This window comes from Varroa destructor, unplaced genomic scaffold (genome assembly GCF_002443255.2).
Source record: "Varroa destructor unplaced genomic scaffold, Vdes_3.0 BEIS01000005.1, whole genome shotgun sequence".
Lineage (NCBI taxonomy): Eukaryota > Metazoa > Arthropoda > Arachnida > Mesostigmata > Varroidae > Varroa > Varroa destructor.
In genome coordinates, this window is record NW_019211458.1 from 31,112,173 (window position 1) to 31,128,414 (window position 16,242).

Below are 16,242 nucleotides of genomic sequence, written 5' to 3' on the forward strand. Positions count from 1 at the left end.
AACAGTAGCAAAGAAGGAGGAGAGAGATAAAGTCTACAGAACAGGAGCAGTAAAGACGGACACGGGGCAATCAGGAAGCTGACTGTAGGCGGTAGCCGAGCAATGGTTATAAGCGAGGTGTTGCCTCGCCCGCTAGTGGCGCCTTCACTGCCGGTGGCATGGGGGATCGCTACCAATCTGCCCGAGAGTTCTTCAGTAATGCTGATCATGTACTATAGCGAAGAGAAAGGCAGAGCTTGCTACGATGCGGCCAAGTTACGGCTAAAGAAATGGCGGCTCCACCATCACACAGCGCTCAGCCATGTTACCCACGCAAGCCACGCTGGCGTCCTCAATTGTTCCAGCTTCATTCTTTTGCCAGGTTGCAGTCCCAAATGACTTCGCCGAACTGGCTTCTGTTTCCAAGCTGCTGCTCTTTCTTTTTTTGTCTGTCACGTTTTTGGGTCGTTTTTGCAACTCTACCTGCACTGTTTGGTTCGCGTTTTCATTATTTTTTTCATCTTTTTTCGGTTTTAAGCTTTTGCTGTATTTGAATACTACAGTTAATATCAGCTCCTAATTTTCGTTTTGTCGCTTGTTTCATTGCTAGTTTGCCTTTCTATTTTCAGACAATCGCGGCCGCCCAAATCCCGTATCATCAGTACCAGCAGATGAATTACTGGTACCCGCAGAACTACGCCCAGCCAGGACAATTCGTTCAAGGCACGACTCCCACTGCCGTGCAATACCAGTATGGGCAGTACTTCGGCAATGGATTCGGGTGAGTAGAATCAAACAGACATCATCGTCTTCTATGTTCGTTTTCTGTGTGCCCCTTTATCCCCTGCTCTGCCATCCTGAGGGCAATCAAATAGTTGTCTTTACACTAGCGAGGGCAAGATGCTGCGGCTTATTTTTGTCCATTTAAAGACTATGGACTCCCTTGTGAATTACCTGTCGGTGTAACGAAAATGTTAGAACGACTTGCTGCGTTCCTGTGGTGACGCCAACGGCGACGAAGTAGACCCCTCGTCGTCGTTCTTGTTGACTGGAAGCGACTGACCGTAGGCTATCGCCCAACACTAACTGGAGTCGGTGACCGGTCGCTGCTGAGCTCACGAATAATGTGGACAAGGGAAACGAAAGCTGGGAGGACCCTTGTATACAGTGCTTAAAAGCGCGCTAGCTCGCTGCTACTGCTGTTGCTGGAGCCTATCGTCGTCGAATATTGCTACTGGTAGTAACAAGCGATGCTCAAACACAAAAAGCCGCTGTAGGTTCGTGACGTTTGGCGCCGTCTTCGTACCGATTAAGAGGTAACTGGAGTAGATTGAGGCTCAGAAAAATTAAAAGAGTGTTATTTTTTTAACGCACTCCATGGAAATGTCAAGGATTAGGCAATGGCAACTACGAAAAAAGTATCCACTGCTGTAACCGACGGACTACGTTTTCTTTTTAAAAGTAAACGTAGAGTGAAAAATAGAACTCGAATAAGAAAGCCCCTGCAGCATCGGTAACAGCAGCGACAACAAAGTGAGTACAAGAGTCTCTAACTAATGTCGGCGTTGCGTCTTGTCAATAGTTGCCGGGTCTCCGACCTTAATGGCGACGTAGACGGCTTCGGACCTCTTCGTGACTGCCGTCATTCATTCTATCCGAACGTATCTGCATTTTTGCCGATTTTCGGGGATTTTAGCTGTTCCTCCTTCCTGTCACCTCTTGGCCCATTGCTCGCCATCGGCCAGGGATTCTGTGTCGATGTCGCCTGCGGTAGCGGCATCTTCCCCAACGTCCGACTCATCTCCCGACGTTCAATTCACTCCTAAAGCAAACTAGATCGATCTCGTGTAAATAAAAGTTTCAAACTTCGGTTTCGGAATCGTTAGGTCGCCAACGTCCCCCTCAATGGTCTCAGTCGATGAGAGACGGCCGCCGCCGTTTTGACTCGCCCACTAGTTTAGAGTCTAGCTAGGCCAGGTCTGAGGGCGGCAAAAGCTGACGGCAACGATTAAAAATGTTGCCAATCGAGATTATTTTCTTCCTTCCTTCCCAGATCGGACCTGTTTCCCTCTGTCTCTCGTGGGTCTTCATACCCCTCGTGGGACGGGGAAATTCCCGAAGCTCAATGCGCGCTACATGGTAAAGGCAAGGAATGACAGGCGGTACGAGAGTTATCTGGTTCTACTGCGGCAAAAGCAAATGTAGATGCTCGCCTGGCTGGTTCGTGGTTTTCCGGAGGTAATGTAGAGACGGCTGAGTCGCTTATGGTCTCTCGTCGCCGATTCCTTTTCGCCTCTTGTATCTTTGCTACCATTAAATGCCTAATAAGATAACAATCAACCGGATTTCCCAACAGCCCAGAGGACAGCGCGTGAGTACATCCACCTTAAGACTATACTTCTACGCTATCACGATACGTTGAACGCCAAACAGCTATTGTTTGGAGCACATTGATTTTCTACCTATATGGTAGAGAGGTAGAGAAACGGTTCCAACTTAGACGGTATTTTTACCTCTTCTACATCTGAAGTGCTGAAAAGTGTATAACAACTACAATGATACAGAAGTATCACTGTAGTCCCTCGCTGTACTTTTCTTAGGTTATTTTCTGAGTGCAAATTCATTTTAATATGTTTTTTGCGTCATGAATGCCAATATACGTACGTGGATTTGACATACAGCTATAATCCAGTAAAGGGGGATACATAAGAATTTCTGATGAACTGCTTTTTGAAAAAGTATTCCTCACTTGGTGTGAAAAAACATTATGTGTCCAAAATAAATTTAGCGGAAGCGCTCTAGAGGATAAAGCGTTACGCTAACTCGATACTTACGCTCAGATAGTGTTCGTGACTTCGCAGAAAATCACAATTGCAATTTGGGTGCACGTACATCGTGTATGTCGGGCTCTCAGTAGCCTTTCTGTAACTGCTTGGATTTATTGAGGTCGTCCTAGTTCTCCAGCTCGACTTGTTTCAGGTGCTCTTTCGTCGAATGGCTTTCTTTCTTAGTCAGTAGTGTTAAGCCGTACTTGCTCATGGTTTTCATTTATTCGTTCTCCGTTTGCGTTATGCTTGTTGACACTGCTCTCACGTAGTGGAGGCGGGTGAACAGATGGTGGTACGCGAGCGTAGGCCAGCCAGTCCATTGAAGACCCCCTTCAGCCGTGACTGTTACTGCTAGGGGCGGCCGGGCCTGTGGTCACGTGATCTATTCTATGCATTCATTCAAAGCATGCCAAGTAAGGCAGTACATTTGGTTTCGCTGACCCGTTCGTCCGTCGACTGGTCCGTGCATCCCTGCGCGATTCCCTTCTGACGACGTTTCCACGACGAAAGAGTTTACAAGTTGCAGGCTCTTCCAAAGCCTTGGCCAAGCTTCGTTCAACTCCTGCCGTTCAACTTCATTGACAGAGCGTCTGGTGGATTCGCAACTCTGTCGTTTCCCTTTCCCTTTATTGCCTGTCACTCTTTTGCTCCATTGTTTCCCGCCGCTACCAGGTTACCAAAGTCAAATAGAGAAACACCGAAAAGCGCAACCTCTGCCATCACCGTCAAGTCTCATTCTTTCTGTTTCAATTGCAGCTGTCGTACCGTTGCTAACCCCAGCAGAAATCACAAATATGTCCTGGCTGATTTTTAGGCCCGAGCAGTAGCTTTACAGCGGGTCTTAGCTAGTCACACATGCGAAACAAGCAGCGAGCGACAGGCCGCATTTCATCAAGCCGTTGTTGCAAATAGCGACGGCAACAACGACGGTAGCTGTAGCGTTCGCCTCGCCGACTGCACTTATGCGACGGACATAGGAATAGCAGTAGCGTTAGTCATAGTGGTTGAATAGAAATGTACGAAGCAAATGACGCCGAAGACAACGATGGGCTAATGTCATTTGAGCGACCGGAAGACACGCCGGAACTGATTCCCAACCCTGACGGGAAGTGATCATTTTTTGGTAGGCGTGCTTTTTGCCGATCTTTGCTGCTGTCTAGCCTGCCAGCTTCCTCTTCTTGCCGTATCGTTGCACGGCGTCTACCGGTGTAGCCGAAAGGAATGAAAAGCACCGATAGAGAAATACGGAAGGCGAGCGGGCAGGACGGCCTCGAGCGTTCGTACTCCGCTTATATCAGTAACATACCTAGAAACTCCTCCTAAGGCTAAGTCGCCATGCTTAAATGTCTCCACCAAATGTCTCTGCTTTCGTCCCAAGTCCCCATCCGTACGTCTGACCCCTTTTCCCAACGCTTGCACGATGCTAGAGAACACGATGGCTTCACAGCTAATGGCTGGTGTAAGTGCAATAGAAACATCAACGACCATGCCGTTCTCTCCGGTGTCGCAAGTCGCCGGGTGAGCAATGTTGCAAGGCCGCCTGTTGTGAGATTGTACATCGAACGCCGGCAACGCTCTGGGTAACTGATGGAACTAGGTTGGCTGGTCGAAGGATAGCAGGTTGAAAGAGCCACGAATGGACGTGGCGTTTTCGCGTGCATCATTTGCGATCCCTTTGCTGCCCTTCGATGTAGACATTGCTTGCAGTCAAAGGCCACTACAGCCGCAGTGCTGGGGCCGCTGTCGTTCCTTCCTCTTCCTGGCTAACTACACTTATCGTTGTCTCCATTGTGACGACAGAAAGAAGAGCAGTCGGTAACTGAGGCTATTAGACATCCGCCTCCGCTCTTTGCCTGCATGACAGTTAGTATGAGTGGACTATTAGTGGCAGCAGTGGCGGCACAGTGTTGCGATGCTTCGACTGGCTGATTAGTTGGGTAAGATGGCGGCTCGTTGTCAGATTTAGCCCTCTAAGCTACTTCTTTCAGAGCATAGCAATCGTCTATCTAGCTAATTAGCCGAACTACTTCTATTTGCACTACCGCTACTAGTTGCACTGGCTTGAATGTAACGCTCACTGCTAAAGTAGCAGAAACAGAAGGGGAAGCCATTGACTGTCACGTAATAGTGCGGGCAGTTGATTTCGTGGTCAACGCACTACATAACGAGCCACACAGAGCCTTGCATCGTCGGTATTCTTATGTTACCCAATTATTAGCTTCACCCGATTACCGCAACTGCGGCTTTGCGAAGCCAGTCGAGCGGAAGGTGTCTCGTAGAACTTGGCTGCTGCTTCACATCGGGCAAACCACCAGCTCGCTAAGCCGCGAACCAGAACGTTCGGCTCGATTCGGTTACTTTTGCCTGGCTCAGCTTTCGTCGATGGCCGATGTTCTTTACCTCGTCTTTTCGGCCTGCTGGTTGGTTCGATGACCCGTTGGGCTAAGATAGGCGCCCACTTTGCCGATAGCACACGCTCTAAAGGAGCAGCTATCGACACTTGCTGGCCTATCGTCCAGCAAAAGGTGAGCGATTTCTGAGAGACGTTAACATGCCAGTTGTTTTCTAGCATCAGCGAAAGCCACGGAGATGGCGGCCAAAACTGCCGACCTTCCCTACTGCCTATACATGTATACAAACAGAGACAGAAATAGACAACAGGAGGTTCAGTCGGTCGTAATCTACTTGTATACAGCCAAGTACCTCTCTACAGCTTAAAAAAAGCTTCAGATATTGAACACATGCAGGAGCTTCGACGTCCTTCTACAGCCTTGGAAAGGCGACAGACGATAAAACCAAGGCAGATAAACAATCGCTACAGCATCATCTCTGTTGTAGGTGTTCACAAAAAATTTGTCTTCAACTCTTCAGTAGCGCGTGAAGCATGGTACAGTTTTGACTTAATCTTCCTCGTGGAACTGTCTATCGCCAAGCCACTGTATAGAAGCGTAATAGAAGATAAAGTGTGTCAAACCAAATCCTAATCAGGTATTTGAACGGCGTTACATAATTAAGATGGCTTCAAAGGTAGGTGTTTATGTATATATGAACTAGCCGTCCAGAAGTCACGAAACATCTAATTCTAGCTGCATGGTTTGAATTGCGTGTCCTTGTTTCAGGATGGGCTTACAAGTGGCCTGGCCTGCAGGCCAAGGTGGGCAAAGTGCCCCGCTTGGCCAGCAACCGGCCAGCCTCTTGCCGGCCACCACCTACCCGATGCAGCAGTATCAGACGCATCAATAAACAACAGTTCTATACTTCAGGAGAAGACAGAACCTCAATCCGTCACTCCGAATGGCCTGGGTTAATGGCTTCGCTCTGGACGCAGTTCACGCCGCGCGCACCCGTGAGATCATCGCGACCGAAATTGTAGTCTAGAGAAGAGAAGGTCCATATTCACAGATGATACCGACGGTTTAGTATGATGTATCGTTGAAGATGAATGCAAAAACACTGCATGCCACGCTAGAGACGGCGTTCGACCGACAGGTGGTTTACGGAAAATCTAGGCGAGGCTTTATGTCACACAGCAGCTCCAACTTCTCGCGCATTCCTAACGGACATGCGAAAAGTAGGCATCCTCAACAAACATTGTTAGCGTGGGTATAGCTAAGTACCAAAGAGCGAAGGTCCTGCATTTAGCCGCTGCCCAGTTAGCAATAAAGGTGCAGCGTCACCGGTAGATACGAACCGAATAAGCTGGGTGGCGGCCGGCGGCCTTCGACTAATGTCCGATCGGTCAGCGTTAATTAACGCGTGTCATATTCAAGTTGCGACATGCCTTGCAACAAAGCAGAGCAGAGCAGAGCAAATGAAAGAAAAAAATCGATCTCACATCTACACATACCAAATAGAAGCTACACACATAAGAGAATATAAAATGGGGGTGATAATTTTGTACTCTATAACAAAATAGTGCTATTGCGTCAGTTTGTATTACGTGGAGAACGAGCGTAACTTTAGCAATGTTTGAAGCTCAGACTGACTAATTTTAAAAAATAGAAACTACTCTAACCAATGTTGGGGGCAAAGAACAACCGATATGCTGAGCGTGTTCCGCTTGCCCACGACATTTTTTCTCACATCGTACACTCACTTCGAATGATAGGTGATAATGATGATCCTGACTCCACTTTTAAGCAACCTTAACACCGAAGAAACTAATCAGCTTGAAGAGAATGAACGTTGAGGGAAAATCGAGTTTGATCAACGCCGCTAACAATTCTACTAATTAGTAATTATCTTCTTATAATTGAACAGTACTAAGAGAACCGCAATGCGTTTTATGAAAACGAGAGACACATCGCAATATCAATAATAGGCAGAGTAACTTGTTTTTTTGAGTTTTCCGACTCAATTTTTTTTTAATTCATACTCATTTTATAGCTACTCTTATCGACTGAGCTCTGTACTATAAATCGATCAAGCCCGACGCCGCAACCTAAACGTGTTATATCGATCCAAATCGATCGGGCGCTCAGAGCACACGCTGCACCTCTATAACACTTACTATCCCTTTACAATTTTATTTACAATCTCAAGTGAACGAATTACCTGAGGGCTGACTAATGAAGACCTGATCGACTCAAGCAGATAAAAAGACGGGCGAAATCGAACGTTAGAAGTAAGTTTAGATCAACATGAACAGCAACGCCTAAATACGAAGCAACTCTGGTTTGAAATAGAAAGTCTTTATTACTGTTGTTTATCTTGAAGGTGTTGAAGACCGTTGAAGGCGGACATCGCCACATGGTTAAGTTGTAAGGCGGAGACTCCGTTTTGAACCGGGAGCTGACGAAATGTGTAAGCAGAAAAGCTCTGAAACCCTAAAAACTCAATTCGGGAAAAGCCGTGGCATAAATGCGAATGTTAAAATAGTAATCTATCTATAGCGCATAGATGACCAGAAATGGTAGTATCGGCTCATACACAGATAAACAACGCCGGAGGAGGAGAAGCAGCGCGCACGTATTGCGGATTTTTTATGACATCCATGGCCATTTCATTGGCAAGGATCCATAGCGCCTTTGAGGAACCGTCTACGTATGCCCTATGTGTCCTTAGGAGATCGAAGATAACAAGCAACGCAAAATAAAAAGCAATGCCCAGAAATCATAGGCAAACATACACAAAGCTATATGAACTAGCCGTAAGACACATATACACTCACACACACATCTATTCTAAACCGACCAAGCTGTTAATAACACATAGGACCAACGCGTAGTAGCAAATGACCAGAGATGGCCATGGACAAAGAATGGTGACCAGATCAGACGGCATCGCCAACTCAAAAGCAGTTAGCCACTACAAGCCAAGGAGCGAGAATGAATAGGGAAAATGCAAAAAAATGAGGGTAGAATTTAAAGCAAAAAGTTGTGTTTTTGTTTGACCGAACCATTATGTACGAAACACATATACAGATATATTGTAACATATAGGGCCGCCATTGTTGACATGAATGGGAAGGTTTGACAAAAGCTGAACAGCGTCCTGAAACGGCGCCCAACAGGAATCAAGTAAGCCCACTTTACACCGTAGTACTCAGGAACATTACAGGACATACTTATCGATACAAAGATTCTGCGGTATGGCGTACTGTTGAAGCGTGCTGGCTGAACCTTAACCTGACCCAAAAAGCCGAATAAATACTAGTTTGTCGTCTCAGGCAAATGCAGCCTGGGATTTACATGTCCCATGCCGATCAGTCAATGCGTTGAACAGTTAGAGTGGGCTCCGGTCTCCCGGACAAACCAACTGGCCACTCTTCGCCTTTTTTTTTTAATAACAGAAGAACAAACAACCACAACTGAAAATATGTTAACCGCATAAAGCAAATAGGTGGCTCCGAACAAAGGGACAAACAAAATATGAAGAGTATGCTAGGAGAAACAGGCACACTCATGTACGGTGTAGAAGATCTCTGCTGAGAAGATTTATCTTCATTTGTGTTGAATAGCCAACAAGTGTTGAATACGTACTTTGTACAGCGTACGTGTTGCTGCGCCATGACACATCGTTTAGAGCGGCTAATGATGTAAACCCGAATAAAAGTAAAGGTAAACGAAAAAAGTTAACTTTAATGAGAAAAAGAGCCAAAATAAGAGCTCAGCTGTAACGAACTCAGATTATTCAGTGGAACATAAGACATCTCCTCGACACATCGGAACCGTGTTGCCCGGCTAGACTTTCTCCGGCTGAAAAGCTCGACGCTGTTGATGTACGCAACGCGACGCGACACCAGACAAAGGAACTTCAGAACTTGAACTTTGCAAATAACTACATTCTGGACTGTTTATCCTGAAAAACACTGACCGAATAATTTGGCCACAGAGCTAAATCCATAATGTCAGTTGTCCTTGAATTCGAACTAGATTATATACGGGGTTCTTATGCGTACAATATCAACCAGTGTCCGTCGTCAGGACACAAAATTGCACTGATGACAAAAAAGCCACTTCTCGAACTTCCACGTCAGAGCGAGACACTGTTGATATCTCGGTTGTGCAGTCCTCGCAAAGTAAAGCCTCGTATGACCGGGCTGGACGGGGCTTCTTCAACCTTTGGCCATTAACTCGCCTCCGGTCTTTAAAACTACGAGACGAGCGATGATTATTTTGTCCAAGGAGGCAAAGATTTTTCAAATTGAAAAGGTCTATCGAAGAGGACGAAGTGGAGGGGAATAACGGGCGTGGGAACGCATTGCCGTGGAGCCACCGTTGAGACCCCCTAGTGCGACTCGGATGTCATAATTCGAACAACATAACGACAACAACAAAAAACAACCACAACTACCCTATTGTATTGACAATTTAAAATGATAATTTTAACGATGATCACGAGAATTGAGCTTAGTTATTACAGAAATCAGATGAAGCACAGACTCGATACGCGATGGAATAATCTGGTGGCCTAACAAGAAAGAAGCGTAAACATGAACAGATATTGATATAGTTTGAAAATTGCTTCATGGAGGGAATAATGAAAGGGTGTTTAGGACGGTGACAGCGCTGGAATGGATGATGAGGGGGCAGCATGGATGTATGCACTGTACGAGTGAATGAGTCAAAAGAAAAAATATACGCCAATCCAATGTGTATTGACACAAACAATACGACATAGATACGTAAACATACAAATCTATATATGTATACGGGGAGACATGCAGACGCGGTCGCGGATGAGAACGCTGATTGCAACGGCAATTGCAGATTTAATGAAGATCAATATAGCTACAAGAAAACAAACAAAGGTCAAATACGTTGAAATAATTATACGATAATATAAACAATTATTATTATTATTATGACCCAATGACGAAACGGGCGGCGAGGCGTTTAGAAACGCTTCAAAGTCTAATAGGAGAATCAATATATCTAGGTGTACTGCTAATATATATATATATATATATATACTATTGTTAGGGTATTAGCTGGATACAATCACACGCCGTGGTGCTGATAAATAAAAAACAACAATTCTAGTTTATTATTATACGATATAATGTGAAGAAATAACGGAAAGAGAAACAGGTGCGAAAGGATCTTACGGCTAATAATAATAATACAGGTAACTAATACAAACACAACAACAAATATATATATAAGAGTAAAGGATTCTTCGAGGTGTGAAGGGGTTATTGGAAAGAACCCCTTACTAAAAATAAGCTAGCAGAAAATAGAAAAATTTTAAATCAACTGCAGCGATGGATGGTTGGTACTGCAAAGAAATCGTAGCAACATACAACTGCTGGAACAATAACACGGTAAACGCAGTGGGACAGTGAAGAGTAAAAAGCTACTGAATAAATACATATAGAAGAAATTAGTAATGAAAAAACGAGTACGACATTGATCGGTCAACGGAGGGCGCCCTTCTTCACAATACATCAGTTGATAATGGCAAAGAACCACCGGCAGAAGTCAAATATTATCCTGATCTATACATTGTCGCTTCGTTGTTGAGACTCATCTTAGGGCCCGAAATTATAGATGTGATTCAGCGGCAACGAGTAGTAGCTGCTGCTGAGCATCGGCCAGAATCATCGATGGCCAGAACGGAACCGCACCAATGGCAGAATTCGAAAGCAGGGAACCGAGTTTGCCGATCTGTTTTGAAAGGGAATCGCTCCGCGGCTGGACAATATAGGAAGAATGAAATCTGAAGGACCGGCATAATTCCATGAAGAGCTATCCTCTACAGATAAACAGAGCGAAATCATTTTGTACCAAAGACGGCGATACCGATGATAAAAACACGTAACAGATGTAGATATGCGTAACGCATGACGGGAGTAATTATAAAATAAGAAGTAATAATGATGATGAGGTATAGGCGGGCAGCTTTAAACCGAGCCAGTACTCGCCAGCATCACATAAACGAAGACATATTTGATGTAAGTTATATATATGGTAACACAGTGTATGTGGATCATACTGATGCGTATGATGATACCATGTAATATTGATTCTGACACATATTAGAATTGCTACTATTACTGGAATTGTTTTCTATTTTATTTATGTATTTTGTGAATGTGCACAGATGCGGCTAGGGTTCACGCCGGGTAGACTGGGGCTCACTCTCGTTTGATGATGTCTGTGCGCGACCACCGAAGACTGGGAGATATTCAAATGAAGCCTAATAAATGAGTCGACGAACCCTATGAATAAGTACACAGCGTATACATATAAAACTAGATCAAATGTGGTCGAAAGCACCTACGAAGCAAAAAACTAGAAAGTCAACAGATATGATGATACCAATCCCAAATATACTGAATGGATTGCGGCATACCATCACCTCCGTGATAGTCTGCATGCGTTTTAAGGTGGCGTATAACTAGTTTTTTCTGACCGACATTATTGCTATCTAATAAAATTAGAGATAAATTTCTATAAGATATAAAGTGCGTCGACCGTCTCTTAGACCGACCAGAAGTTTTTGCATGAGCCCAGTCACACAAATGCGAGACCCGTATAATGTCTGGATCACGGTGCTAAGGGTTGTCATTGCACCAGCTTGCGTATAACGCATTTACTTTCTCCATATAATGTGCCAAATTGCATCTCCCTATCTATCGTTCTGTAATGGAAACGAGTTCTGAGAATGGTAAATGATCGGTGAGACCAATATTGATGATCGGTCTAGGAAACAAACAAGGTCGGGGAAATGGAGAGTGATTAACTAGCCATGTCTCAAAATTGGACATGATACGCGTCAATAGCGCGAAGCGGATGATGAACGCTTATACCACAATTGTTACTGCTGTAAAATCCAGTCCAGTTGGGCCGAACTACGGAAGATCTAATGAAATTCAAATAATTTCATTGAAAAAAACCGCACACACACACACACACACACTGCGAGTAAAAAAATACAAGTAAAAACGATCAGCACCAAATATGAGTAGGCAAGACAATTTTTATTGACAACCATAGCCGACAGCCGGATAGAACATCGTTAAGGCAATGTTGTATGTCGGTTCGCTTAGGACAATTTATGTCCTTCTCCTGCCTTAGAAATAAAGCAGGCAAAGAAAAGACGGTACACCAAAAAAAAAAAAGCAGAATGTAAAGGGGTAAAATATTCGCGTGTTTGTTTGCAAGTTTAAGGCGGAAATAAAAGTAGAAGCTAACGTTGACTAACGCGAGAGCTAGATAAAAAGGAGAGTAACATGAACCAAAGGGAAAGAGAAACTGTGACGGCTACACAGGGAAACCGTGGCCCCGTCTGTGAACAAGTATACGAAAGTGAACTATGCATATATGCACAGTTCACTGTCGCATACTTATAACGCAAAACTACACACACTCACACAAAAAAACAACCATATACAGTAACTACTACTGTAGAGTAGGTATATAAACAACAGTTAAACCGCTAGATAGGCGGCGCCGTTACGAAGAGAAAAACAAATGAAACAACAAATACCAGCCAAAAAGTGACGAATCTGATGAAATCAAGAATAAAGATGGATAACGATGATAGGTTAAAATCCACACACAAATAAACATATTGTGTCCCGCAGTAACGATGACCAACAAACAGACAAAGATGCACGGAAGAAAAATAAGGAACGACACCCCCCCCCCCCCCGTATTCGATTCAACCGACGACCAATAAGAACGAGCCGAAGGGGGAACATCAGAAAAGTGACGCTAATTGAATAACAGAAATATTGTCGCGTATGCTGAGCGTCTATTGCGAGCGCCTATTTATGGCACTGTATGCCCAGAAGAAGGCATTAAATAAGGGCCGGTGTCTCTGGCAACAGACCGCCAACTCCGGCAAAAAGATCCGCGACCGGGTCTCCTTCCTATTCTATTACCACGGCGATGACGATGATAACGACGTGGAAGAGCATAAATCGATATAGTGCTGGAACGTGCAAGAAGTGTTAAACGGCCTTCATCACTGCACTGTTATAGGGAGAACAAAATGAAGAAAAGCAAATATAATGTTGGCAAACGTAGAGAGCACGCAGAGGAAACAAAAAACAGACGCGGATCTCTATTGTATTTGCTGTTTAACATCACCGAAACGTACTACTGAGCATGAGTTAAATGTCTATAAAGGTCGAATATGAACGACAAATGGAAAGTAAAAGTACTGTGTGGAATAAGCCGACCTTGTCACGTCGAAGAGGAATCACGCCGCAGTAAACAACGTAGAGGCTAAAACGGGGATAATTTTTTTGTGCTACGAAGGTAATGAGACTGTACACGGACTCTCGATGCGCCCAAAGTGTTTCAACGATACTAATTAGTCAAAGTTCTCGCAGTCGCATACATACGGTAAGCCAACGCCGTTTTAGACCGTGACTGCAGATACACACACGCACGCACGCACGCACGCACGCACGCACGCACGCACGATTTTCTTTTAGACTTATAGTTGTTATTCCTAACGGCAACAGCTAGTATGATCTTAGCTTATGCGATATCATGATATAATAGCTATCTGTGAACTGGATTATGCTGATTGCGTACGCTCCAAGAACTACAAGTTACCCCAGTAGAAGTTCCGGAACCATTAGTGTCGTCTTCACGAGAGAAACTGCCTCAACTACACTAGCCGCCAATGTAACAACAAAATAACCTTCTGTAGCGAATCCGCCGTAGAAACACGTACGAAAGTGGCATACTATTGCCCTCGACCAACTAGAGTTAGGGCCGAAGGAGACCTTGACTATGCCCTACGCCAGAACGGTGGCACGGCTGTTAGTAAACCCCCAATATAGATAGCTAGGCTCTCAAGGACGGTTTAAATGACTGGACTAATTTTTGTTTACTTTTATTAAGGTGTCACTGCAGTAATAGTAGATAGACCAATATACACTCATAAATACTTACCACTGGTATTTTAACTAGCCACTTTGATGTTGCAAGTCTTTACGAGGACGGTAGTAGTAATAATTATATGGAAGTATATTCAGACTATAAAAACTAGCATCTGTGATGATTATACAACAAGTCTCATATTAATACCAACAATACTAGTAGTAACAGTTACCATGAACTAATGTAGAATGAATCATATAGTTGTTGACAAGCGATCGCGCGGTACAAAATAACAACGACTATTCTCTCTGGCTGGGCGGCCGACGCCGCTAACTTAGAACTGCCGCTGTCTGCTCATTCAATTTAGTTGCAAATAAAGGAGATCTCTACACTATGGATATTTTACTGTAGCGGGATACCCTTCGTGCAATCAAACCTTCCCTCGTCTGGAACCGTCTTAATTAGTTTCCTGTCATTATGCTATAAGTAGCTTTAAAATCTATGCATTCTATGATGATCCCGCCCGATCTGTGTTGTCGCCGGGATGCTTCTCGCCGGCGAACGCCCACCACCAGGCTATCTGGCCAGTCAAGACATTCAATAGTGAAATTAGTCTAGAATGAATCATGTGAAGTACATAGGGACAGAAATATATAACAGACAGATAAAAGTTTTTCCACAACAACAATAACTAGTGCTAGAACGCATGTCACGAAGTGAAGACCAAGCCGTAAATAATGACATGCGAGGCTCATGTTCCACAGCATAACACAAGTGATAAAGAGTTCAGGACCACCGTCAAACCAGCAAGTGACAAACACAGGCATCGTCAACAAACAAGACGTCGACATTTTTTCAAGTATAATATATGCTAAATGACAGTGGTGGTAACACTACGAGGGACGCAACAAGGTAGACATGATTAATACGACACGTAGAGGTTAGACTTAGGGTAAAGGAAAGAACGAGTGTCGTATATAAGGGTTATATGGCACATACCAGCGTAGGTAGCTCCCTTTGACATTGTGGTGTACACGAACCAGCACACGATCGACCTGAAACCGAACAAAACGAGATCCGGCGGAGAAAATCAACGATTCGGCGAGAAAATAGTAGGTGATTGATTGACTGATTTCTACAGCCACAGCCACAGCAGCAGCAGCAGCGAGACGTCACATTTCTAATGACATAAACATCGTAATAATGGTGGGAAAGATGATCGTACACAAAAAAAAAAATGAACAAGCATAAGTATTGTTACCGCTAGGGTTTTGTGATGGAAATATATTACCATTGTATAACAATAGAAGATTACGAACATAAACAGCTGATAAAATGAACGCTGGCATACCGACACAATAAAGTAAATACAAACCACTAATAACAAAACTACCCTGTGCTATGAACGACACCCAAAAAGAGTAATCAGTCTAATAAATAACATCGTAGATATACCATTGACAATAATATTTATGATAATAATTACGAAGCAATGCACGAAAGCAGTATACAAATGGTCGTTAGTATATTGTGGTGTATCGGGCATTAGGTGGATATACATATATATAAAGGAAGGAAGCTATATATATACATATAGGAGTTGACTACGAAGGTTGAGGAAGCGATCAAGAAAAGAGAAACGTTACCGAGAGAGCTTAAACACTATAAATGACATTGCGTTGTTCGCTGAACAGGTAAGAGAATTAGATTGGGATTTAGATCAATGTACTGCGGGCGGACATGTTATATTTTAGACAGACAAAGCCCGTTCTAGGAACTGACAACACTGGGCTCAATTTAAACTTTCCCTCTGTGGTTAGCTAATGTCTGGCTCCCTTGACGCTTTGTGAGTGTCTGCACGCCATATGGAAACGTGCTGCCGAATATGGATTGCGCTGAGCTTGCAAATACGACGATGAACTATTATGAAAGGTTCAATGTAAAATTCAACTGTATTTGGACTGTCTCAGATATGGCGATGGTGGAGGTTTTTTAGCAGGCTTTTCGAAACCTCTGGAGAAAAGGCAACAGGACACTTACAGGCACTCGAAGTGGAGCAGTAGACCTATGTGTGTAATACAGGTCACCCTTCGAAACGCGTACGCTAAATGAACAGCGTCGTCTCCTCCTACAGATGGCTTACCATATATATA

The 16,242-nt window shown here is 44.1% G+C and overlaps 1 protein-coding gene across 7 annotated transcripts in view; it reads left to right on the forward strand.

Moving 5' to 3' along the window:
• Positions 1-16,242, forward strand: part of LOC111251532 (nucleolysin TIAR-like) — a 249,310-nt gene that overhangs the window by 125,231 nt on the left and 107,837 nt on the right. For 4 of the 7 annotated variants that reach the window (XM_022808177.2, XM_022808178.2, XM_086991130.1 and 1 more), the window contains 2 exons: positions 590-760; positions 5,927-12,889. In XM_022808177.2, the coding sequence (XP_022663912.1) occupies positions 590-760; positions 5,927-6,115 (360 nt within the window). In that variant the 3' untranslated portion in view covers positions 6,116-12,889. Of the gene's footprint in view, positions 1-589; positions 761-5,926; positions 12,890-16,242 lie in introns of those variants that run through there. The other 3 variants (XM_022808179.2, XM_086991128.1, XM_086991129.1) reach the window with 3 other exon arrangements.